Source organism: Doryrhamphus excisus, linkage group LG17, assembly GCF_037039965.1.
Source record: "Doryrhamphus excisus strain RoL-2023G ecotype Guam linkage group LG17, RoL_Dexc_Guam_v1.1, whole genome shotgun sequence".
Classification (NCBI taxonomy): domain Eukaryota; kingdom Metazoa; phylum Chordata; class Actinopteri; order Syngnathiformes; family Syngnathidae; genus Doryrhamphus; species Doryrhamphus excisus.
The window spans coordinates 16,721,027-16,748,591 of record NC_136373.1 but is presented as its reverse complement, the minus strand read 5'-3'; the positions used below and the strand labels follow the sequence as shown (position 1 = coordinate 16,748,591).

Here is a 27,565-nt window from a genome sequence, read left to right as displayed (position 1 = left end):
CTATATGTGCCCTGTGATTGGCTGCATGGCCACCAGTCCAGGGTGTACCCCGCCTGTCGCCCAAAGACAGCTGGGATAGCTGTGACTATGAATGAATAATATAAATATAAATATAAATATAAATATAAATATAAATATAAATATAAATATAAATATAAATATAAATATAAATATAAATATAAATATAAATATAAATATAAATATAAATATAAATATAAATATAAATATAAATATAAATATAAATATATAATAATTATAATAAAATGAATAAATAAATAAAATAAATGTAAATAATGTATAAATTATTTATATTATTAATTATTTACTTTATTATATCTGTACCTTTAGTTGTGCCAGGCATTCAAACGGATCAATAAACCATGACCGCATGTCATTGTCAGGAAGTGCAGGAAGTGGCAAATATAAAAACAACACAGGAGCCAGAATAATCAGAACTAGTTTATGATTTCAAAGTGCTGAACAGAAAATCCAGTGAACCAAAGAGAAAGAAAAAAAAATCGAACAGGAAACTCAAAACCAAAGAGGGACATTTAAAAAAAAAAACAAACAAAAAAAAAACAGCAACTTTTTCTCTCTCTTTTTTTTGTTTGTTTTGCGTCTTTTTGAAAACAATGCACAAGTCGTACCACAATATTTGAAAAAAGCTAAAAACACTTCAAAATATTAGTTTTTGTATATTTATATATTTATATATCTATAGAATTTGCTTTTTTTCCTTCTTTTTCTTTAGTTTTTTTTTTTTTTAAATATCACTGCTGCCGTGAGTGTGTGAGGGCTTTTTTTTTTTCTTTCTTTCAGGGAGCGGAGAGGGGGGGGGTGGTTGAGACACATGAGGCAAGCTGCTTTTCGACAGCTTTAAAACACACCATGCAGAAGATGCTGGCTTCTCCAAGCTTCTCATACACACACACACACACACACACACACAGGCAAAAAAAAAAAAACAGCATCGGAACACGGTCCCGCTCACACTCACGTCGCCACAAATAGAAAAAGACTGTCGGAATGTCGAGCACCCTGCTCTCCGGGTGTGTGTCGGTGCTTGTCGCCCTTTGCAGGGTGTAAGTGCTTCACAAGCCCGTTTTTTGTCTCCTATCATTTCAATATGCGTCATAAAAATAAAAAAAAAAAACAAAAAACAAGCCATTCAAGTCTGAGTGAGCAGTCATCAATCGTTAGTGCACGTTTCTCGATCTCCAGCCGTCTTTCTTCTTAGCCGGACTGACAATATGGGACACGTCTTCAAATAATTTAGAGTTTGAAATGAAGCCATTCCGTATGCTTCCTCCAACGGGACGAGAAAAAGCGGTCCGAAATTGCACTTGGAATCAAACAATGCGCTTCCTGTGTTATTGAACATGTGGACGCTCACATGTGTGCAATGCATGATGTTCTCAGAGCTGCCCCCCCCTTCCCCAGACGGCAAAACGTCCTTTCCCACGTGTGGAAATTAGAAGTGGCAAAGCATTTTTCGTGTCTTTTCATGTGCTTGTCCTGTTGGCATCACATAGCAAAGTGAGTTTTTTTTTTTTTGGGGGGGGGTTCTTTCAATTTTCCTCTCCGTCCTTCAACCATCAGTAAGGCAGAGTGTCCAGGAACCTGTCAATCAAAGGCGGAGGTGGCACCAGGTCCTCCAGCTTCAGGTAGAAGATCCGCTGAAGGCCCTGAGTCCTCTGGGAGCGCAGCTCTGCCCTTAAGCCCAGAATACGACTCAGGGCGGGCGTGGCCTTGGACGAGGATGACGAGGAGGAGGAGGAGGAGGGGCCGCAGCCCAGGTGGTCTCTGAGACAACAAATCACTTTATTCTGGAGCTCCTCCACCCGCTTGGAATCCTTCAGGCCAGGGACTTGCTCTGTGGAGAAGGAGGACGGATAATTCAATGTTTGCATAACTTGGATGACTCTTCCTTTATTTATAAGACACTCATGTGAGTGACAGGAAGAAAAGCTCAGACTCACTTGGAGGGAAATTGTTACTCATATATCCGAATATAAATAGACTTTTCAGTCTGTTTTCTATAGGGAAACATTCCATGTGTATTACAGTCTATCAATAGGGTTTACATGACAACAAATTAGCATTCATTCCCATGATAATCGCCCAAGTCGGTATTTCAAATACATTCTATAAACTACCACAAATTCCTAGTTAAGTGTCATTCTTGTCCAATTTAATATTTCTCAACTAAAACTGTGTACATACAACAAAACCAAATATTCTTTAGTGATAACATTTGGACAAATGATCCCAAATGTACGTTGAAAAGTAATATTTTTTTTGTAATTTTTTTTTCTTGAAAACAAGATTTTTTTTAAATCTTGAAAAAGTGTCATTTTTTTGTAGTTGAAAAAGGAATTTTTTTTCTTGAAAATTCCAGATTGTTTTTTCTTAAAATAGAATATTTTTTGAATAACGCAAATTTTACAATTTATTTACTTTATTTAAATTTTATTTAATTGTTTTTCCTCAAAATAATTTTTTTATGCAAAGTAATAATTTTTTTTCTTGAAAAAGTGAATTTTTTAAAATTGTTTTTTTTTAAATAATCTTTAAAAAAAATATTTTTTCTCAACAACCACAAATTCCTAGTTAAGTGTCCAATTTAATATTTCTTAACTAAAAAAACCCATGGAAAAATGACAGAAATTGCCACTTATTTGCCTATTTTTCCATATAATGCCAAAACAGAATCAATATGAATAGAAATGTACCTTACATAGGTCGTATTAAAGACCAAAAAATGGTGAGTTGCCATTAAAACTACCACTATATTCAAATTTTCAGCTAAACTTTCAACGGTAAAAAAACAAATATTCTTTTGTGATAGCATTTGGACAAATGATCCCAAATGTACATTGAAAAGTAAATGTCTTTATTAGTAAATAATTTTTTTTTTAAACAATAAAAAAAAAAATCTTGAAAAAGTGTCATATTTTTTTGGTTGAAAAAAGAAGAAGTTTTTGGTTGAAAACATAAATTTTTTTCTTGAAAATTCCAGATTGTTTTTTCTTAAAATAGAATATTTTTTGAATAACGCAAATTTTTACTTTATTTAATCAATTTTATTTACAACTGTTTTTCCTCAAAATATATATTTTTAAAATTTCTAAGAAATTTTTTTCTTGAAAAAGTACATTTTCAATTGAAATATAAAATAAAATACATATTTTTTTATAATCTTTAAAAAATTATTTTTTTCTCGACAACCACAAATTCCTAGTTAAGTGTCCAATTTAATATTTCTTGACTAAAAAAACCCATGGAAAAATGACAGAATAGAATAGAAAATAGAATATATATGAATAGAAATGTACTTTAAATCGGTCGTAATAAAGACCAAAAAATGGTGAGTTGCCATTAAAACTACCAATATATAAAATTTTTCAGCTAAACTTTCAACGGTAAAAAAAACTAAGAAAAAAACAAATATTCTTTAGTGATAGCATTCGGACAAATGATCCCAAATGTCCAGTTCTGTAAATTTAGGCCACATTTTCCGCCCCTTTTGCGGTCATCATGAAGGAAAGCGGTTAGCGACGTCGTCTTCTTCTATTGAATTGCACCTCATTAGCCCGTATGGCTTAAGTTCTTAACAGGCTTTAACCTGTCTCAGTCACCGCTGATCAATACGCAGCCTAACCTAATAAGCCCTCAGCACACAATGGATGCGCAGAAAAACGTTGGCGTGCGCACACACAAAACACGGACACACAAATTGCGTAGCGCAATTGAAGACACGGACAAAGACAAAAGTGCTCAACAATTAGCTGATTATTCGGCCCTGTGAGCCGCCAAATGAGATTAGAAGCACACGCCGCATACACACAAAACACAAACACGCTGCTGCCCGTAGCAACTCCAGCGGCACTCCAACGGGGCTTAATGTGACACTAAGTCATTCTGCAGAGCACGGGGTGTACACCCGCAGCACACACACACACCCTGCAGGGAGGCCGTGGCTGGGACCACTTTGAGATCTCCATTATGTGAAGCGTATTTATTGTTTGTTTATGTGGCGCTTTTGTTTGTGCGCTCAACTCCAGCCCTCCTTTCAGCGTGCCTTTCAGACCTCTTACTTACAAACTCACCCCCGGTAGCGAGGGGGGGAATCGATGGCCGCCTTTCTACGTGGGCCCACTCTGAAGTGGTCGATGGCCCCGGTCGCTCCGGCGGTGCGCTTGTGTGCGCGAGCGAGGTGGCGCTGAGACACCGGCGCAGCGCCGTGGTGGGCTGGTCGATGAGGCGCAGAGTTAAGTGCTCCCCCAGAGAGAGGGGGGCTTGTGTTGGGGGGCTTTAGAGCGAGGAAGCCAAGGCGGTGAGGGCCGTAAAGAAATTCAGCAACGACGACGGGGGGAAGGCTTTTACGTGTTGCACGTTTATGTGCAGACTTTGGGATGATATTTATACGTGGATGTCATGTTTTACCCTGAAAATTTTACAATTCTTTGTTATCCGTACGTTCATCATATGATTATATTGTGCATAATCCATCAACTACTTCATTACTGATTGGCTGACAAAAGTACTGCAATATAGTGCTTTTTTTTTACTTCAACAAGAGCGGTCCTTAGCCCATTAAAGGCTAAGGCTAAGGACACAAGGTCAAGTTTCAGGGGGTGCAAAAACATGGCCTTATTCTCTTAAAAAAAACAAATACCAGTATCCACTTAAAAAATGTGATTAAAAAACATGTAATGAAAAAAAAAAGAAAATTAAAATATTATGTTTTTTTAATCATTAAAAAAACATTTTTTGTGTGAAAAAGTAATATTTATTTACCTGGTTTTCCTCAACAAGTACATTGAAAAGTAAATTTAGTTTATTCTTTAGTTTAGTCTTTTTAGTAATTTTTTTTCTTGAAAACAACTTTAAAAAAAAAAATCTTGAAAAAGTGTAATTTTTTTAGTTGAAAAAGGATGATGTTTTTGGTTGAAAACCTAATTTTTTTCCTAGAAAATTCAAGATTTTTTTTTCTTAAAATACAGTGTTTTTTGAATAACGCAAATGTTACAATTTATTTACTTTATTTAATCGATTTTATTTATGATTGTTTTTCCTCAAAATATTTTTTTATGCAAAGTAAAAATTTCAAAGTAATTTTTTTTCTTGAAAAAGCAATTTTTAAAAATTGAAATATAAAATAAAATACATAGTTTGTTTTTCTTGACAACCACAAATTCCTAGTTAAGTGTAAACATTTTGTTTTTTTTCTTGAAAAAGTAATTTAAAAATTGAAATATAAAATAAAATACCTTATTTTTTTTAATAATCTTTAAAAAATAATATTTTTCTTGACAACCTAAATTTATTTACATGAAAACATACACATTTTCCCGGAACGTAATTTTTTTTCATGCAAAGTAAAATATTTGTAATTAAGGAGGATTTTGTGTTGTCGAAAACATAATTTTTTATAGTGATTTGTTTATTAAAATATTAAGAATTACTTTGAAAAAGACTTTTAAAAATATAATAATTTATTTGTTTAAATTGACAACTTTATTAACGGGGTATATACATTTTTTCCAGCATGTCTTTAGTCTTTATAATTCACTTTGGCGTTTTAGGGCACTTTCCACTCCACTTTTGGATAGATGGATTTTATTCTGATTTTTTATGATGATCTTTTCAATAATATTTTGTTCCTAATAAGAAAAGTAAAGAATCTTAGCCAGTTTGAAGCAAATATAGCAAAGGCCCACAGCACAGCACAGACCTTCACCGATTAAAAACAAAACAGGTACTTCCTGGTTGAAAGATGTCGGCTGGCGCTATTGTGAGTCATTTTGCTTGATTGACACAGCAGATTTTAACACGGACACCATTGAACACCACGCCGTGTGAAATCTTCCACTTCCGTCCAACCTATTTCATTATCTATTGATTTTTTTGCACGTGACAAAATATTTAAGCCCTTTGACCGCTAACTTCCTGTTTCCTCAGGGTCCACTCTGGCCGTGGATTGACTACCGCGTGTTCCGCACATCCACGGCGATTAAAGCGGCAGGTGTGAAGCAGGTGCAGCAGGTGGCGGTGAGTATCGGGTTCTTGGGAGCGCTAGCAGAAATGTGCTAGAAGCCGCGTACGTATGCATGTCTTGCACCTGATCGCTGTCACGTTCAATCCCCCCCCCCGCGCACGCACTTGAGTGGCAAACACACGTAAATCCACCCACAGTCCAATTCGTCTTATTTACCTGTGAGCAGGACGAGCGCGGCCAAGCAGGCGAAGGCGGACGCGTCCAGGTTTAGGCTCTGGAGATGGTTGGAAAAGTCTCGAATGGAGTCCAGCCACTCTCCGAAACCACGAAGGCACTGGAACCTGTGCAGCACCAAACCGTTACAGAACACGAGTTTATCCTCCGACAGCATCGACCTGGAAACAAAAAGAAAAATGCTGAGTTCAGGGCCCTTTTTTTTAATAAACACTCACACACAATTTGGACACACATCAAACATGAAATTATAAATTATTATTAAAACATACTATAAGCCGTGAACGACCGGCACGGAGAGGTAGATACCCTAAACGAGTTGGGCTCGAACGGCTGCGTGCCAGGGAAATATGTCTTAATGAAAAGGCTTCCATGGGTTCCTCACGACACACAACCAAGCAGCAGAGAGGAAGACAGCGAGGTCTATAAAGTCTTCTTTATGAGTGCCTGGCTAAACAGCATGCCTCCTTCTTATTAGGAGCCTGAAATAAAGGAAGACAGATGGAGGATGGAAGTTGCTGGAGATCAGAGACCAACATCATACGTCTCGTGTCTTCGTGCTATAGCGCACGCACGCATCTAAATAGCAACGTAATCACCACTTTAGTATGTTTTGATTCAACTTATGGGTATGATACCCGAGGGCTGCATGTAGTCGAGTGGTTAGTACGGAGGCCTCACAACAAGGAGACCAGGGTTCAATTCCACCCTCGGCCATCTCTGTGTGGAGTTTGCATGTTCCTCCCACATTCCAAAAACATGCTAGGTTAATTAGCGACTCCAAATTGTCCATAGGTATGAATGTGAGTGTGAATGGTTGTTTGTCTATATGTGCCCTGTGATTGGCTGCATGGCCACCAGTCCAGGGTGGACCCCGCCTCTCGCCCCCAAAGTGAGCTGGGATAGGCTCCAGCACCCCCGCAACCTTTGTGAGGATAAAATTAAAATTAATAAAATTAATGAATGAGTTTTCCTCCTATTTTGTGTGGAAGTGGTAACTTTTTGGCTTCTTATTTTGTCTTTCCCCACCCTCGGCCATCTCTTTGTGGAGTTTGCAGCTGGGATAGGCTCCAGCACCCCCCGCGACCATCGTGAGGAAAAGCGGTAGAAAATGAATGAATGAATGAAGGTCAAATTCAACCATGATACAATGATGGCTTATTAATTACTATCCATGCATCCATTTTCTAGGGTCACGGGGGGTGCTGGAGCCTATCCCAGCTGTCTTCGGGCCAGCCAATCACAGGGCACATATAGACAAACAACCATTCACACTCACATTCAGTCGCCAATGACATGAGTCGCTACAGAGTTCGCTAAGGTAATGTAATGGTTAGGTAATGTAATGGTAAGGTAATGTAATGGTAAGGTAATGTAACGGTAAGGTAATGTAACGGTAAGGTAATGTAACGGTAAGGTAATGTAACGGTAAGGTAATGTAACGGTAAGGTAATGTAACGGTAAGGTAATGTAATGGTAAGGTAATGTAACGGTAAGGTAATGTAACGGTAAGGTAATGTAACGGTAAGGTAATGTAACGGTAAGGTAATGTAACGGTAAGGTAATGTAACGGTAAGGTAATGTAACGGTAAGGTAATGTAACGGTAAGGTAATGTAATGGTAAGGTAATGTAACGGTAAGGTAATGTAACGGTAAGGTAATGTAATGGTAAGGTAATGTAACGGTAAGGTAATGTAACATAAGCCACAAGGTGGAATGCTGCGTATTAAAGCACAACCAATTCCAAACAATGCGCAGATGTGACGCACGGGCACCCAAGCTGCCGTCCACAATCACATTATATATACAGCTGGATTTCTGCCACGCATTCCGCTCCCCCCTGACGACGGCGTCGCCACGGTAACCCACCCATAACCACTGAAAGTGTTTGGTGAAGGGGGTGCTTACAGCAGGAGAGCGGAGTAAATTTACTCTTACAAACATTGAGTGTGCACACACACACTCTGACGAATATACAAGCATAAGCTCGCATAAGAGGGGGACGGGGGCACGGGGGGTCCTGCAAGGCATCTGAGTTCAACATGGGGGCCGGTCATCAAAGATGATATAGGTCCGCGTGGCGTGTGAGTCACTGCTATTCCTGCTGGAGCTGTGATGCCACCACCCGTAGTCCTACCCACCCTGCACCTGGACCCATTAGCCGGGGCGGACGAGAACAAAGTTGTACATCATCAGCGTGTTTGGGTGAGTAAGTGTGTGTGACTGTGTTAGTTTTTTTTTTGGCCCTAGACGACAGCCGGGGACAAAAGGATGAGTTTGTAGGCCGAGCCCCGCTCCTCTACATAAATTTAAGCCGCCGCATGCCTTGCTTGGAGGTGCACGGTAACCCGGGGCAATGCGGTAGGGGGGCGGCGGGGTACCACAAGACACACACACTGTACTGGACACATGCGCTACGTGATGATTTCATCTCGGATTGAGTATGAATTTCCTGCCATGACGTCTCAGCTGACTTGTTTATTTTTTTAATTTTTTTTTATTTGTAGAGGGAATTGAACTTGTCGATTCACACGCACACACACACTCACACAAATTGAGCCCTCTTGTGCGTCACACATCAGACAAGCGGAACTCCGTGGGTGTTGCTGCTGTCATAACCACCGACTCCATTCATAATTCTCTTCATATGGCCAATTACTCAGCTCCGCTCCTCCACCTGAGGAGATCCACCAACACGGCAGCACACTTCCTAAGTGCCTTATAATGCTCACCCATGCCTTGCTGCCTAAACGGGCTGCCATGGTCTATACGGTAAACGGTGTTCATCTGTTGAATTGACACATTTTCTTTAATTATTCATTAGCATGAATTCATATTCATTACTCCGTGGCAACAACCTGCCGAATATGCAATGCTGCCTTAACGGGCATTGTAATCAGAAGTTGATACAGTATGTGTGTCAGTGGTTTTCCATAATATTTTGACTTTTTTCCATAATATTTTGACTTTTTTCTATAATATTTTGACTTTATTTCCATAATATTTTGACTTTATTTCCATAATATTTTGACTTTTTTCTATAATATTTTGACTTTATTTCCATAATATTTTGACTTTATTTCCACAATATTTTGACTTTAGTTCCATAATAATTTGACTTTATTTCTACAATATTTTGACTTTAGTTCCATAATATTTTGACTTTATTTCCACAATATTTTGACTTTATTTCCATAATATTTTGACATTATTTCCATATTTTGACTTTTTTTCATAATATTTTGACTTTATTTCCACAATATTTTGACATTATTTCCATAATATTTTGACTTTTTCCCATAATATTTTGACTTTATTTCCATAATATTTTGACTTTAGTTCCATAATATTTTGACTTTATTTACACAATATTTTGACTTTAGTTCCATAATATTTTGACTGTATTTCTACAATATTTTGACTTTAGTTCCATAATATTTTGACTTTTTTTTCACAATATTTTGACTTTATTTCCATAATATTTTGACTTTATTTCCACAATATTTTGACTTTATTTCCATAATATTTTGACTTTATTTCCACAATATTTTGACTTTAGTTCCATAATATTTTGACTTTATTTCCATAATATTTTGACTTTATTTCCACTATATTTTGACTTCATTTCCATAATATTTTAACTTTATTTCCACAATATTTTGACTTTAGTTCCATAATATTTTGACTTTATTTCCATAATATTATAATTTTTTGCGCTTCCTAATGTTAAAATTTTTTTATTTACATGTTATTACATGTTATTTTTTATATTACATTTATTTTTATATTTATATTTTTTTCCTCTCAACTTTATGGAAGTAAAATTTTACATTATTCTCATAAAATTATGACTTTTTCTTGTTAGATTACAACATTTTTCTCTTAATATTTTGACTTTATTCTTGTAAAATGACAACTGATTTTTCCATTTAAACAAAGTTTTTTTTTTAATATATATTTTAAATATTATAAGTTTCTTTAGTATTTCAAATTGGGGTCGGGGCGTGAAAACATAATAATATGCTGAGGGCCAATATACATAAAAGAAGCTGCGAGCCCCCGGGTCATACGTGTCCTGTGCATGATTATGTATACTACCTATACATAAAAGTACATAAAAGTACATAAAAGTACTGGTCTCATGGCCACATCAGCCTTTGAAGCGTTAAAGGCGTAGAAGAGTGACGCAAGAGATGCTGTCCAGGCGCCGTTTGCCATGATCAACTTACGAACGTGACCATTTTATGACATCCCATGACACTTGCACTACTCCATCATTGAGTAGCGCTATTGTTAGCGTGTCGCTTGCTACAGCTAGCATGGGATCCACTCCCGCTCACTACCCTACTACCCAACTGCACCGCCATTGACACGGCCTTTGGGGCATAGGCGTCAGCCAATGGGACGGGTGGATTTTCAAATCAGCATCTATCTCACCTGTGAGCCAATCGCAAGACAAACAGCTCCAAGAAGGCGGAATCTATGAGAAGGTTCTGATCATCCCGCAGGAGCTCGGAAAACCCCGGCAGCCGGTCGGCCCAGCACCGCGTGGTCTCCATCGAAATAGTAAGGAGCCGGTAGAAAAGGTGGATGTGCTCTGCATCCGAGGACGAGGAGGGGGGGTCAGCAGCACTGAACTGTGGGACAAAAAGAGAAGATGAGAATCTGCACGGAACTTCTGATTGGAGACATACTTGGAACCCTTTGGAGAACTACCTGGCTGTAGTCAAGGTCGTGGGGCGTGCAGTGGGAATAAGCCCGGAGCAGTGCGGAGATCAGGCTGAGGGGCGGAGAGGGAGGGGCCGCCTCTGTCTGCAGGGGGCTCTTTGGTTTGGAGGGCAAACGGCCACGACGCCCTTTCAAGCTATCGGTGCGCACCACTGTGGAGACATGACGTGGGCGTGAATAATCAGCAATTAGTTAGCGGGGTTTTTTTAGTGCTGCAAAATGAGACGCGATGATGTGGTGACCAGCCAGCAGGTGGCACCGGAGTTGTGACTTGTTGATGGGAAAGACAGGTGTGTGTGTGTGTGTGTGTGTGTGTGTGTGTGTGTGTGTGTGTGTGAGAGTATTTGCACTGTGGCCTAGGGGGAATTATGTGTGCTATCAAAGCAGCGAGGACCATATGTCTAAATTCCATCTTGCTTTCTTCTTGTTAAAATTCCTTGTGGGGTTCCACACGGTATTTTGAACTAACTATTTATTCATCGGGGAGGTCGGCCCCCGAAGAAAACAACACGGTCGTATTCTTCAACATGAACTATAATATATATATATATATATATAAACTTCAATACTATGGAAAACAACTAGCAACTAGAATAAAGTTGGAAATTTACAAAGGAAAAAGGCATACTTTTGTAAGAATAAAGTTGGAAATGTATGAGAAAAAAAATGTAATATTATGGTAATAAAGTCTGAATATTACGTATCATGACTTTATTATGTACTACGTAATATTAACATCGTAATATCAAAATAATAAAGCCGTACAGAGAAAAAAGTCACAATGTTACGTTTTACATAATATTACGTATATTTACATTTTTTTTTACTAGCAAATTTACAACTTTATTCTCAATTTTAGGGCAATAAAATCATAAATTTACCAGAAAAAAAGTTGTAAATTTACAACTTTATTCATGTAACTTTCCACCTTTTATTCTTGAAATCTCAGATTTCACGAACAAAGAAAAAAAGATCGTAATATCAAAATAATAAAGTCATACAGAGAAAAAAGTCACAATGTTACGTTTAGCATAATATTACGTATATTTGCAATTTTTTCAAGCAAATTTACAACTTTATTCTCAATTTTACGGGAATAAAGTCATAAATTTACTAGAAAAAAGTTGTAAATTCAAATTTTTTTGTGTGTAAATTTATTTTGCAATTGTTTTCTAGCAAATTTACGACTTTCTCAATTTTAGGGCAATAAAATCATAAATTTACCAGAAAAAAAGTTGTAAATTTACATTTTTTTTTGTGTGTAAATTTACAACTTTATTCCCGTAAATTTCCACCTTTATTCTTGAAATCTCAGATTTCACGAACAAAGAAAAAAAATCGTAATATCAAAATAATAAAGTCATACAGAGAAAAAAGTCACAATGTTACGTTTAGCATAATATTACGTATATTTGCAATTTTTTCAAGCAAATTTACAACTTTATTCTCAATTTTACGGGAATAAAGTCATAAATTTACTAGAAAAAAGTTGTAAATTCAAATTTTTTTGTGTGTAAATTTACAACGTTATTCCCGTAAATTTACAACTTTATTCTTGAAATCTCAAGATTTCACGAACAAAGAAAAAAAGATCGTAATATCAAAATAATAAAGTCGTACAGAGAAAAAAGTTACAATGTTACGTCTTTATTACGTTTTACGTAATATTACATATATTTAAAAAAAAATTCTAGCAAATTTACAACTTTATTCTCAATTTTACAGGAATAAAGTCAAAAATTTACCAGATTAAAAGTCATAAATTAAATTTTTTTTGTGTGTGTGTAAATTTGCGACTTTATTTTCATAAATGTATGATTTTTTTCTGGTTCATTAATGACTTTATTCACGTAAATTTCCACCTTTATTCTTGAAATCTCAGATTTCACCAACAAAGAAAAAAAGATGGTTATATCAAAATAATATCGTACAGAGAAAAAAGTCACAATTTTATGTCTACATTTTACGTAATATTACATATATTTACTATTTTTTTGCTAGCAAATTTACAACTTTATTCTCAATTTTACGGGTATAAAGTCATAAATTTACCAGATTAAAAGTCGTAAATTAATTTTTTTTTGTGTGTGTGAATTTACGATTTTTTTTCATAAATTTATGACTTTTTTCTGTTCCATTTACGACTTTATCCATATTTTGAATGATCCAAATAATAAAGTCGTACAGAGACAAAAGTCACAATGTTACGTCTTTATTACGTTTTACGTAATATTACATATATTTTTTAAAAAATTCTAGCAAATTTACAACTTTATTCTCAATTTTATAGGAATAAAGTCATAAATTTACCAGATTAAAAGTCATAAATAAAAATTTTTTTGTGTGTGTAAATTTGCAACTTTATTTTCATAAAAGTAGGACTTTTTTCTGGTCCATTTACGACTTTATTTACGTAAATTGATATTTGTCGTACAGAGACAAAAGTCGGAATGTTACGTCTTTATTACATTTTACGTAATATTATTTATATTTAGATTTTTTTCTTGTAAATTTACGACTTTTTCTCTGAAATTGACGACTTTATCCTCGTACATTTATGCCTTTATTCTTGAAATCTCCGATTATTCTTTTTATTCAACGTGGCCCTAATACTCGGCGGTAGCACACTTCTTGGGAAAGACGCATTGGAGTTGAGTAACGAGTACGGAATACCGACCTTCCTTGACCATGCCCACGCTGAGACACTTCTGGAAGCGGCAGTACTGGCATCGGTTGCGTCTCCTCTTGTCCACGGGACAGTTCTTACTGGCCAGGCACACATACTTGGCGTTCTTCTGCACGGTGCGCTGGAGAGGAATAAAAAGAGGAGCAAAGAGACGTTCCAATAATCAGCCCCCAAAACACAATCAAGCGTTTATTTCATTCAATTTCAGCTTTTCCCTGGCAAAGAATGAAAGCAGAAGCTCGCAGGTCACTTTTTAATTACGCGCTGAAAGGCGGCGCTGACATCAGTATAATTAGATAAAATTCATTTCCCCAACAAGCGTCGCCTGCAGGGGGGACCGTTTTATTAGCGCGCGGGCTCCACAATGGCCGCCGTGCACGTGGCGTGCCGAGGAGGCTCCCGCGAGACAGGCGCAAAGGAAGGAAGGAGCCGACTGATCAGATTGTTTGTGAAGCTCGCGGGTCAAGCTCGTGGCACCTCAAGGGGGGAGGGGGGGGGGGGGGGGGGGGCTCGCGGGGTCGCGCCGCTCTCGACGGGCCCCGCGGGAGCTGTTTTCTCCTCGGCTGGCTCGCCCGATTATTACTGACCTTATTAAAATGAAATCAGAAACGGGCTGCGTGGGGAACGCCGCCGATGGAGATCACAACAACAACAAAAATTCAAATCGTTTTCTTTTCATGGCCATTTTAACTTGCGTTTTACTTTTACGAATAAAAAGGTTTTTATAAACGGAGGGGGTCAGAGGTCGCTCCCCCGATGACTAAGACATCTCCCCTCCCTTTTAAAAAGCACGAAAAAATAATAAATTGGACATTTTGGAAAAAAGACACTGTCCAATAAAAAGTACATTTTGTAAGTAAATTTTTAAATAAAATTTTGTAAGTAAATTTCCCAAATTTTGGGAGTGAAAAACAGTTTTTCGCTGGAGAATAAAAAAGTCACATTTCAAATTTCAAAAGTTGATGAAAGCCTTTTAAGAAGGCAAAATGTGCTTATACGCGCTTTTCGTCGGTTCCGCCAAAGTGTTGTTTTGTTAGCTTTTTCGCGAAATTTGGAGATACGTGTTTTAAAAAATGGACAAAAAAAAAAGAAAAAATAGCAGGTTAATTTTCACGACTGTTTTTTTTTTTAATTGGGTAAAAAAAATAAGAAACGCTGACGAAATGTAGAGATACGCGCTTTTTGTTGGTCCCTCCAAAGTGTTGTTTTGTTTGCTTTTTCGCAAAATTTTGAGATACGTGTTTTAAAAAATGGACAAAAAAAAAAAGAAGAAATAGCAGGTTGATTTTCACGACTTTTTTTGTTTTTATTGGGTAAAAAAATAAGAAACGCTGACGAAATGTAGAGATACGCGCTTTTTGTTGGTTCCTTGGTCCCTCCAAAATGTTGTTTTGTTTACTTTTTCACAAAATTTGGAGATACGTGTTTTGCAAATGGACAAAAAAAAAAGTTTTTTTTTGTTTTTATCGAGTAAAAAAATAAGAAACGCTGACGAAATGTGGACATTTGCGCTTTTCGTTGGTCCCGCCAAAGTGTTGTTTTGTTTGCTTTTTCCGAAAATTTGGAGATACGTGTTTTACAAATGGACCAAAAAAACAAAGAAATAGGTTAATTTTCACGACTGTTTTTGTTTTTATTGGGTAAAAAAATAAACGCTGACGAAATGTAGAGATACGCGCTTTTCGTTGGTTCGTTGGTCCCCCCCAAAGTGTTGTTTTGTTTACTTTTTCGCAAAATTTGGAGATACTTGTTTTGCAAATAAACAACAAAAAAAAAAATTTTTTTGTTTTTATCAAATTTGATTAAATTTTATTAAATTTGGACACTGCACTGAGAAATTATTTTATGGCTAAAATTTTGTGGGGGTGGGGGGGGGCTTTGGCTTTAACCTGTGCATCAGCATGGCCCAGCATTTGTAATAACATCTCTATGATTACTCCCATGGCTACAAATAATAATAATAATAATAATAATAATAATAATAATAATAATAATAATAATAGAAGCGTTTAGCGCCCCACCGAAATGGCCGCACCCCCTGGGGTGTAGCATAGCATAGCATAGCATAGCATAGCATAGCAATTATTCCATATGCTGCGGCACGAGTGGTGAATTGACACGATGAGGCGTTTACATGTCGTTAGGGTCGGTTTCGTAGTCACCCAGCTGCCCCCCCCCCCCCCCCCCATTGTGATGACTATGCAGTTGGACTCAGAGATCAGATGTAGTTATAGTATGCATTACACCACAAAGTGAAACTAGCAACGGCGGGGGGGGGGCTGTCCTTCAGGAAAACAAGAAAAGCAACAGCAAATGTTGCAGATGAGGTAAAGGTAGCGCTGATCGCACATGCTGGGGGGGGGGGGGGGGTTCTAGACATGTAACATGTGCTAATATACATGGTTGAAATTAAAAACCTTTAGGGATTTTTCTCCCACCCCCCCTTTTATTCCTCTGCTTCTTAATCGGGGGGGGGGGGGGCCCTCTGTTATAATGTATTCATATTTGACTGACAACTCATGAATGTATTTGACATATATTTGTATGTCAAAATGACTAAATGGAGCGCATACTGTAAATTCTGGCAGGCCACTTATTGAACACCCGCAATTAATTCCCACTGAAAACATCATTTAAAAAAAAAAAAATTACACTAATGAACTCACAACAATTTAACATGCTAATACTTGTGGCATAATTGAATATAATCAGGAAATAGTGTTTTTTTTAGGATAATAAAAGCATTATGATAATAATGATAATGCTAACAACGTTTTAGCCCATGATTTGATTCCTGGAAGTGAAATGATGTGCGTGCTAAATGATGTTTCCAACAAGTGGACGTGCACAAACATTATCTTGTGGCCAAGGAAGCAGGAGACGAGGAGACAAGGAGAGAGAGAGACAGAGAGAGAGAGAGAGAGCCCGCGGCCCGACCGGCGACCAGACTATGCTTCCGTTAATTACCACATGAAAACAAATTGTTTATCTCATTGAAAAGAAGGAGAATTCATTCCATTTTACAATTGCTGGGGAAATAGAAATAATAGAAATATATTTGCACGGTGGGCGAGTGGTTAGCGAGCAGAACTCACAGCTACGAGACTAGGGTTCAATTCCACCCTCGGCCGTCTCTGTGTGGAGTTTGCATGTTCTCCCCGTGCGTGTGTGGGTTTTCTCCTGGAATTCCGGTTTCCTCCCACATTCCATAAACATGCTAGGTTAATTAGCGACTCCAAATTGTCCATAGGTATGAATGTGAGTGTGAATGGTTGTTTGTCTATATGTGCCCTGTGATTGGCTGGCCACCAGTCCAGGGTGTACCCCGCCTCTTGCCCTAAGAAGACAGCTGGGATAGGCTCCAGCACCCCCGCAACCCTCGTGAGGATAGGCGGTAGAAAATGAATGAAGGAATGAGTTCTCCTCCTATTTTGTGTGGAAGTGGTAACTTTTTGGCTTCTTATTTTGTCTTTTCCCCACCCTCGGCCATCTCTGTGTGGAGTTTGCATGTTCTCCCCGTGCATGTGTGTGTTTTCTCCGGGTACTCCGGTTTCCTCCCACATTCCAAGTGGTTAGCGCGCAGACCTCACAGCTAGGAGACCAGAGTTCAACTCCACCCTCGGCCATCTCTGTGTGGAGTTTGCATGTTCTCCCCGTGGGTTTTCTCCGGGTACTCCGGTTTCCTCCCACATTCCAAAAACATGCTAGGTTAATTAGCGACTCCAAATTGTCCATAGGTATGAATGTGAGTGTGAATGGTTGTTTGTCTATATGTGCCCTGTGATTGGCTGGCTGGCCACCAGTCCAGGGTGTACCCCACCTCTCGCCCTAAGAAGACAGCTGGGATAGGCTCCAGCACCCCCGCAACCCTCGTGAGGATAAGCGGTAGAAAATGAATGAAGGAATGAGTTCTCCTCCTATTTTGTGTGGAAGTGGTAACTTTTTGGCTTCTTATTTTGTCTTTTTTTCCCACCCTCGGTCATCTCTGTGTGGAGTTTGCATGTTCTCCCCGTGCATGCGTGGGTTTTCTCCGGGTACTCCGGTTTCCTCCCACATTCCAAGTGGTTAGCGCGCAGACCTCACAGCTAGGAGACCAGAGTTCAATTCCACCCTCGGCCATCTCTGTGTGGAGTTTGCATGCGTGGGTTTTCTCCCACATTCCAAAAACATGCTAGGTTAATTAGCGACTCCAAATTGTCCATAGGTATGAATGTGAGTGTGAATGGTTGTTTGTCTATATGTGCCCTGTGATTGGCTGGCCACCAGTCCGGGGTGTACCCCGCCTCTCGCCCTGAAGACAGCTGGGATAGGCTCCAGCACCCCCCCCTCCGCAAGTGGTAAAAAATGAATGAATGAATGAGTTCTCCTCCTATTTTGTGTGGAAGTGGTAACTTTTTGGCTTCTTATTTTGTCTTTTCCCACCCTCGGTCATCTCTGTGTGGAGTTTGCATGTTCTCCCCGTGCATGCGTGGGTTTTCTCCGGGTACTCCGTTTTCCTCCCACATTCCAAAAACATGCTAGGTTAATTAGCGACTCCAAATTGTCCATAGGTATGAATGTGAGTGTGAATGGTTGTTTGTGTCTATATGTGCCCTGTGATTGGCTGGCCACTGAAAAACAGTTGGGATAGGCTCCAGCACCCCCCAAGCGACCCTCGTGAGGATAAGCGGTAGAAAATGAATGAATGAAATAATAATTGACGGTACTGATATGATATTGTTGTGAAATTGTGTGTGTGTGTGGTCACATGGTACGTGGGATATGTGTTATAAGAATCTATAAAATGACTCGTGTAACTTTTGCCGATTCAAATCGGCGGATACATTTTCTGAAATGTCGGTTTGTGTATTTTATTTGTATTTGAGACTGAAAGTGAAAGTTTGGGGGGATTTTTGTCTCGGTTGTCTTAGAGAGCGAGTGTGTGTTCTCACATAAATCACACACACACACACACACACACACACACACCATGCACGCACTTTCTGGCCATTCGGTTGCCGGGAGCGACGACCTCTGTGGGTGTTCTGTGCGCTCATAATGACTCCTCTGATAATTTAGAGAGGGGGGGCAAGGTTTCGTGGGGTGCCTGCCGTCTAAGTAGCTTAAATGCTAATACAGGTTACCGCTTGTGTTGATATTTTTACCTTGAAGAAGCCTTTGCAGCCTTCGCATGTTCGAACGCCGTAGTGCTGGCAGGCGGCGTTGTCCCCGCACACCGCGCAGGTCCCCTCCCCCTGCGGCCCGCGGGGCGGCGGCGATGGCAGGCTGTCCCCGAGCAAGGGCCCGCAGGGGCCGAGCGCCAGGGAGCGGAATGCCAGGCTGGTGCCCCCGGCCCCGCGGTGCAGCTGATACATGGGCTGCTGGTCCAGGGGCGAGGCGTGAGCATGGGAGACTGACGATGACGAGGAGGAAGAGGAGGAGGAAGTGCGTACCAGGCCCCCCGAGAGACCCTCGTAGCCTCCTGTGCTGCCCCCGCTGTGGGGTGGCGAGTGTTGGTAGAAGTGTGGAAAGCGGGGGGACTTGAGGGAGCTCGTGTCCAGGTTGGAGCCCATGGAGTGGGGATGCGATGGAAGGGCGAGGGGGTGCTCCTCCCACAGGAAGGAGGTGCCGGGCTGCGGGGGCAAGGAAGGGGTGGTCGGAGTCGAAGGGGGGGACTGTTTAAAGTACATGGCGGAGGAGGATAACGCCTCCAGCTGGGGGGCGGACGGATAGCTGTCCTCCTCCTTCTTGATGGCGGGCCTGTGCGGGGGCATCTGGTAGAGGCAGGACGACTTGGGCTCGTAGCCCCCCTCCACGAAGACGTTGAAGCTGGGGAGGGAGGTGGTGGCGGCGGCGGCGGAGATCTCTCCGCCGCCCAGGTCCAGCTTGGTGTAGTCGGAGGTCATGAGGTCAGAGCCGTAGCTGTCCCCTTGGTAACCGAAAGACTGGCCGGAGTAGGCGGAGCCTGGGGGGGCGGGCCCGTACTGAGCCTGCACGCAGGGCATGTCTGGCGAGGAAGCAGAGCACACGTGGACGGTTAGAACCAAACGCTTGATGGGCGTGTACAACGTTAGTACGGCAACGGTCGTTAGTGGCGGAGGAGGGTGGACGACGCGCTAGTTCATCGCTAACCGACGCGGCGCCGCAACGTGACTACGAGCTGCGGATGCGCATGCACGCCTACTCTCATGAGGATGCGTTCACACTTGCGCTTCGGTACTCTGAAAATTCTTCATGCTGGTATTTATTGTCACGGGACCAAAGGTCAAAGGTCAAAACCCCAGTATGAGTGTGACTGCAAAATAACCCGCCATGGGGGCCCATGAAGAAGTCCCATATCAATACCTCATAATTAACTCAAATTAATCACGACTTTGCATTGTTTTCTGCATGCAAGACTACAATTATTCTCCATAAAATGAAGAATACAGAAAAAATTGCTTTGGTTTTCACACATGCTAATGCTAATTAACAACAAAAATGAAGGTACCGCTGTACAATAACGACTCCAAACTAAAATTAAACATCTCGGTTCTTTTTATATTCTGTGATTTGGTCGGATTTCATTTTTTTTTTGTGAAATTAGGGAACATCATAATTACATAACACACAGCAAACATAAATTCACATTCAGAAGAATTTGATTTTATTTTCTCCATAATTCTCTAGAGCAGGGGTCTCAAACTCAATTTACCTGGGAGCCACTGGAGCTACGGTCTGGTAAAAAAATCAGGAAATAAATAAATAATTTTTAAAAAATAATATATATATATATTTAAAAATAAAAAATACAAATAAAAATATAATAAAATATCAATAAATATTAATTATATTAAATATTAATAAATATATATAATATAATAGTCTTCAATGCTTGATGCTATACCCTCCACTCTTTCAGTGCTTTGGTTCTTTGGAAAAGCTCTGATAAAATATTAAATTATTATAAATTAATTTTTATTTATTATTCAATTATTAAATAAAGGTTTAATGTTAATTTTTTTGACACAAAACAAGATGGAAAAATAAACAAACAAATAAAAAAAACAAATGAAACAAATGAACAAATACATTTTTATTTATGACTAAATTATTAAATAAATGTGTAATGTTAATTTTTATTTTTCGGCACAAAATAAGATGGAAAAATAAATAAGCAAATCAAAAAACAAATGAAACAAATGAAACAAATTTCATATCAAGGCGGGGGCGTCAGACTAGCGTCCTGCGGGCCAAATGCGGCCCGCGGGCCGTGAGTTTGAGACCCCTGCTCTGGATGAAGAGAAAAGAATAGGAAATGTGTAACAATGAATGTCCAGCTTATGTGAAAGGCGTGAATCCATGCAAAGTCAATAAAGAGAATAAAATAAAGGAGTATTAATAGTGGAAACAATAATAACTATCAATTAATTGTATTAATCCATAATTAATCAATTAACTGTATTTTGTCATTTCGCCACTACTTTGGGTCTACTTTGGGTCTACTTGCAAGGGTGAACGCACCGTAAGAATGCACAACTCAGTTGGAACAGACATTTTTCTTTGCATTCTGGGAGGGGGGGGGTTGGGTGGGGTGTGGAGGGGGGGGGCAGGAGGGGGGGGGGGTTTGATTCTGCTGATTCCTCACCTAAAGTTAGTCAAGTTAAAGAAGCCCTGCAACTTTGTGTCCTCTGTGTGCGTGGGTTAGTCAGATGGCCAAGCAGATGACATGAAATAATAATGGAACCCCATGGTGCTGCTGGATGTGCACACACACACACACACATGCACACGCACACACACACACACACACAAAATAAGGCCCCCGTTCTGCAGCAGACACCCGCCTTTGTTTTTTGATTTAATCCGGACATAGTCGTTCTCTTATCAAACTTCTTCTACGTCATACACTTGTATGTGTATGTGTGTATGTGTGTGTGTTTATGTGTGTGTGTGTGTGTGTGTGTGAGCGTCAACACAACAGTCAACACACAACCGCAGACGCCTGCACGCACGCACCTAATGGCCCCCCGCATGTTTGGCCAGTCAAATAGGGGACGTATCAGCCGTGCTGTGGAGTACCTCCATCCACTCACACCAGCTTTTAAAGGTCATTTAAAGGTCGTTTATTCAAAGACACAAAAGAGTCCTCATCCAAAACGGAAGAAGTGTGCGGAATGGCACGGTCACTCGCGTCGTCACAAGATATTATTCCCGGAAGGCGGGGGGGTGCTGTTATTTATTTATTTTGGAAAACACAACGAGTGCACGAGTGGTTAGCGCACAGGCCTCGCAGCTAGGAGACCCAAGTTCGATTCCACCTTCGTTTGCATGTTCTACCCGTGGGTTTCTCCGGGTACTCCGGTTTCCTCCCACATTCCAAAAACATGCTAGGTTAATTAGCGACTCCAAATTGTCCATAGGTATGAATGTGAGTGTGAATGGTTGTTTGTCTATATGTGCCCTGTGATTGGCTGGACACCAGTCCAGGGTGTAGGTCCCGCCTCTCGCCCCGAAGACAGCTGGGATAGGCTCCAGCACCCCCTGCGACCCTCGTGAGGATAAGCAGTAGAAAATGAATGAATGAATGAGTTCTCCTCCTATTTTGTGTGGAAGTGGTAACTTTTTGGCTTCTTATTTTGTCTTTCCCCACCCTCGGTCATCTCTGTGTGGAGTTTGCATGTTCTCCCTGTGGGTTTTCTCCGGGTACTCCGGTTTCCTCCCACATTCCAAAAACATGCTAGGTTAATTGGCCACTCCAAATATAAGTATTTTTTTTAAAGCTCAAGAAAAAGCAAAACTTGCTTTGTGTATTGTGGAAATATTAACCTAAAAAGCAAAAAAAACTTTTGTCAGAATTTGACCAGTGGGTTCCAACTGACCTTGTGACCCCTTCTATGGACGAGTGAGGTAATTAACTACAAGGTGTTAATTGGAAGCAGGCGTCAATGGGAATTAATAATAACAATGATTTGTAGTGCATGAGAAAGTGCCAAGCAGTAGCTCTCTTTGACCACATGGTCTTTTTGGAACATGTTTATCCCGACAAGAGGAACACATGCAGCATTTTAAAGCACACGCAGTGGTAGGTAAAGCTGATACTTAATTTCAGGAAGTTGCCTACAGCCGCAGTTTAAGGTTGTATTGTGTCTTCTTACAGGTCAGCCTTTTCTTGACCTTTGTCCTCAGGGGAGATAATGATATGTGAATACAAATAAAAAATGGCGGCTATGTTGGTTACACTCAATGTAAAGCAGTGCCTGGTCATGTGATCACAGATGAACGTCGTGTTCTACGTAAGCATAAAATAAGAAATATAAATAAAAAAATAACTCATTCATTCATTCATTTTCTACCGCTTATCCTCACGAGGGTCACCGGGGGGGTGCTGGAGCCTATCCCAGCTCACTTTCGGGGCAAGAGGCGTGGGGTACACCCTGGACTGGTGGCCAGCCAATCACAGGGCACATATAGACAAACAACCATTCACACTCACATTCATACCTATGGACAATTTGGAGTCGCTAATTAACCTAGCATGTTTTTGGAATGTGGGAGGAAACCGGAGTACCCGGAGAAAACCCACGCATGCACGGGGGAGAACATGCAAACTCCACACAGAGATCGCCGAGGGTGGGGAAAGACAAAATAAGAAGCCAAAAAGTTACCACTTCCACACAAAATAGGAGGAGAACTCATTCATTCATTCATTCGTTTTCTAGCGCTTATCCTCACGACGGTCGTGGGGGGTGCTGGAGCCTATCCCAGCTGTTTTCGTGGCGAGAGGCGGGGTACACCCTGGACTGGTGGCCAGCCAATCACAGGGCACATATAGACAAACAACCATTCACACTCACATTCATACCTATGGACAATTTGGAGTCGCTAATTAACCTAGCATGTTTTTTTTTGGAATGTGGGAGGAAACCGGAGTACCCGGAGAAAAGCGGCATGCACGGGGTGGAATCGAACCCCGGTTTCCTAGCTGTGAGGCCTGCGCGCTAACCACTCGACCACCGTGCAGCCTAAACACGGAGGCCATTTTCTCCTTAATTGGAGCTGTTTAGAGAATTCCCGTATACGAGAGATCCGAATGCGACGCAGGGTGTTGGTTTATGTGGCAAAACGCAAAGTATGAGGAAACGGGGTGGCCGCAGTGGCGAAGGACGGTGCCAGCAGCTCGAGCCTCAGGTGGATTGTGCGTACAAGTGTTTGCACCTGTCACATCGCTTAATACTCTTGTGGTTGAAGGGGTGTGTGTGTGTGGGGGGGGGGGTAAAAAAAACACTACAGCTTACTTTTAACTGATTGGGATGCTAGCCTGCCAGTCCGGTACTTAAGTCCGTATCCGTGTGTGTTTTTACCGCCAGTCTGAGCGGTGGTGGTGTTAAGGATGTAAACATCAACCCGCATGTGCTCAATCGGCCAAAAGCATACACCAGCGTCTCGGGGAAGAACCTGTAAATCCACTTCAATCTGGTTCGGGCTTCAGTTTTTGGCGGCTTCACACACGCTTTTTTTTTTTACACCCATAGGCACAACAACACCGATGCAAAGCAAAAAAAAACCTTTGGGAATCCAACAACAGCGCTCTCAGATTTTTGGCCTTTTTTTTTTGACTACCATGCATATGTGTGTGTTTGTGTGTGTGTTTATGTGCAAGCAAGAGGACAGACAACCCAAGCGGACACACAAAGTTGCGTAGCGGCGGTGATAGCAAGAGCTAGCAAGAGCGAGGTGAAGGGAGACAGTCTCTAACCTCGAGGTGTGCATTTCAACTGGACAAACTGCAGCTGTTCCAATAACTGAGTGCGCTTGTTCATTGTCACAATGCCATAGATCTAACAAATAAATAAAAACATGGAGGTTGCATACATCAATACAACACAATTCAACACCAGATTTGTTTTTTTTTTGGTAAAGGGTAGGGGGGTTGCATTTAAAAAAAAAAAATTTTTTTTTTTTTTGCATTGAATTGAAAGATTTAATAAAATAAAAAAGAAAACACACACATGCAAAGCAAAACATTTGACATGATAAATAATAAAACATGCATAATGTGTGCGTGGAAGTCAACAATGCAGTTATGCAACAATAGTGCAACTCATCTGCTTTCTTTTCTTCTAAAAGAAATACAGACATGTGTGTGGGGGGTGGGGGGTGGGGGGAAGAGGATGTGGAGGGGGGTGGTGGGGGGGTAATTAATGAAAAAGTTAAGCTACCTGGTGTGAGAGCTTCGCGCTGAATGGTGCTGGGTGTCCGGGCTTCAGAGGTGGCGTGGCTCCTGCCGCCGGGACGGGGCTCCTGAAGCGGGCAGGGCTCGGCGGAGGAAGGGTCCAATCGCCGGGACTCCGGGCTCGGCGCGGGGCACTTTTCCGAACCTGTGTCTGGAGGAGATTGATTTATTATTATTATTATTAATGCGTTACTCCTAATTTAGTTCACTTTGTGCGTCATTTTTAACCTGCCACCACTCAAAGAAACATAAAAACTCATATTTAACAACAAAAAAATCACATAATAATCATGTTTGAGCCCAGTAAAATTATATTAAATACAATATCTGCAATATTTAATACAAACCCAGACGAGTGAGCACTTTTATAAAGGTAGCAGATCTTTCCAAAGCCACCGTGGTCTTCTTCTTCTGTTGTGACTTCATCAGACTGACAGCTTGCAGTTGTTTTTTTTTTAGGAGGGAGGAGAGAGTCTTTCATGCAACTCCCGTATGCGCATATGCATGCATGCATGCATGCGGCAGAAGGAACTCCCGTAACTCGGTGCGCCTCCAGCTTGCCTCTCACTATACAGCCGGACGCGGGATTGAACGGCGGGTTTGAAGGTTTTATAGCGCCCCCTTTCTGTCACGCGTACCACATTTAGACGCCTACTTGTCTGATATTCTTGCATGAGAAGATTTTGCACCGCCTTTAATGGCTTTTCTTTAACTATTAACACCACAGTGCACAATTTCAGCCCAATTCCTTGCCTGATAATAACATTCAAAGTTGCAATGTTGACATCTCGATCAACATTATTGTTTTTAGGGTGTTTAAAAGACAATAAAATAAAGAAAAGTGACTAATATCAATGTTATATCGCACTTCACTAACTGTCATGTATCAAATATTAGGAGTTTTGGTTTAATTTGCAGAAAAAAAAGCCTACCTGAAAGCGACGTAACTTCAAAATAAAACTTTATTTAATCACACAAATGCACTTTAGTCATGACATTTCCTAACAGGCAAGTAGACTCCTCTTGTTGGGGGTACCGGTAACCAGGAGAGCCGCAAAGAAAGTGGAAAACACGCACCCGGGAGCAACCGGTAAAGCCCTCCCTATCCCTCCCCTTCCCATATGCAGCACCGATAAATCCGAGGAGCAAGTGAAGCAGACACATTAAAAGGTGGATAAAAGTGTCGTAAAAACACCCGCAGGTGTACTTCACTGTCACAGAAAGTAGTTTCGACAATTAAAAACAACACTCGTCAGTGAAAAGAACCCGAGTGGTGTACCGTAGGTGTATTTTAACGCGATAATTAAGATAAATATACACCATATACACCGAAATATAAACGCGGTAGATCATTTCCATGACAACCACAATGGAAGGCTACGGAGGCGAGCTTTCAGGGGGGGGAAATGAGCTCATGGATGAGAAGTTGAGTGTTTAAAAGTGCGCAAGGCATCATTCATTGATAACTGACTTACTGCTTTGCTGTGGCGGTTCCGTCTTTACTTGCGATGATGACAAGCCCGCATCTAGTATCCTTTTCCCATCCGCAATAATCACCAAGAAATGTCGAGGTAATAATAATAATAATATTTTTTAAAAAAGCAATACTCTAAAAGCGAGGCAAAAAAAAGTTTCCTTTCTAGTTGTTTCTTGAAAAAATAAAAATAAAAAGTCAAGTGGTTTAAAAATGAAAAACAAGCACCCGAGTGGTACATGAGAGTCGGAGTGCCGTCCTTGTGAAGCCGATCGCGCCACTTTGCAAAGTGTGCACTTTGTTTATGCGCGCCGTCTGAAGGGAGAAAGTGAAATAGTGCATTTTATGTGGGCTCAGCCTCCACTAGAGCGCCTGGTATGCGCTACGTCAATGTGACGCCATGGGATAGGTGACGTCACCAAGTAAAACTCTCTCTCTCTCTCTCTCTCTCTCTCTAGGTCTCGCGCGCGCTCACTCACTCACACACACACACAGAGGAGCACAGCGAGAAGAGAGAGAGAGGGAGCCGAGCTGGTTGGTTTGATGTGTGCGGTTAAAGGGGGGGAACACTTTGCTTTAGCGATAAGGGGGATCCAATAGGCGGTAGGGCTTGTTTGTAACTTCCTGTATTTGAATGAATCCGCTAAAAACTTGAAAAAAAACATCTTTAAAACGTTAGGTGATAGAAAATTCCCATTTTCAAATCAGACCGAAAACTGTAGTATATAGAATGTAAGTCCTACTCTAACAAAAACGGACTTTAACCGTATCAAATTTTCCCATAAGAAATAATGTAAATCCAATTAAACTGTTCCAGAATGCCAAAACTGTTAATACAATACGTATTTTTTATAGTTTTAAACGCAGAAAACAAGTCAAGTATTCAGCAAAATTAAAAATAACCTTAAATGGTGATGCCTTACATTCGGAATTTATATTTATTTTGAATTGTTGAATCACTGTCTGATGACGTCATAGACAAGCGACGTAACGTTTAGCTGGGCTAAAAAGGCTAGCTAGCAAGGATAAATCAATGTAAAAGTTTTAGTGACCCATTTTATTCGCATTTCAATGAAACAAATTACTTTGGCTGGTTTATAAAACACGCAAAACGCCATTGTCCATAAGCTATTAAACATTTATCTCTAAAACATTGATGTGATCTGTATTACATGTGTTGCTAGCATGTCTTCCAAAGCATTTTTGAACACAACCTACAGGGGGCGCCACAAATGTCAGCTTGTTTCT

General features: G+C 40.4%; 1 protein-coding gene across 2 annotated transcripts; it reads right to left on the bottom strand.

Annotated features, from left to right (window-relative positions):
* Positions 1-303: 303 nt before the first annotated feature.
* On the bottom strand, positions 304-26,639 carry nr4a3 (nuclear receptor subfamily 4, group A, member 3). 2 transcript variants are annotated; one of them, XM_058084472.2, is made up of 9 exons: positions 26,319-26,639; positions 24,830-24,994; positions 24,367-24,448; positions 18,794-19,635; positions 13,641-13,770; positions 10,952-11,115; positions 10,673-10,872; positions 6,218-6,396; positions 304-1,873 (listed from the first exon to the last, which is right to left on the bottom strand). In XM_058084472.2, exons 3-9 carry the CDS (start codon positions 24,428-24,430, stop codon positions 1,596-1,598), a joined length of 1,857 nt encoding a protein of 618 aa, XP_057940455.2. In that variant the 5' UTR covers positions 24,431-24,448; positions 24,830-24,994; positions 26,319-26,639; the 3' UTR covers positions 304-1,595. The 2 variants fall into 2 exon arrangements, with proteins under 2 accessions (XP_057940455.2, XP_057940456.2); XM_058084473.2 differs by lacking the exon at positions 24,367-24,448.
* Between the last annotated feature and the right edge of the window lie 926 nt (positions 26,640-27,565).

Excerpts from the sequence above, each read along its gene's own strand:
- nr4a3 (XM_058084472.2), bottom strand. The coding sequence starts at position 24,430 with ATGAACAAGCGCACTCAGTTATTGGAACAGCTGCAGTTTGTCCAGTTG. Across the intron at positions 11,116-13,640 it reads CGTGGGCATGGTCAAGGAAG|TGGTGCGCACCGATAGCTTG; the intron begins GTCGGTATTCCG and ends ATGTCTCCACAG. Across the intron at positions 10,873-10,951 it reads ACGACCTTGACTACAGCCAG|TTCAGTGCTGCTGACCCCCC; the intron begins GTAGTTCTCCAA and ends TTTGTCCCACAG.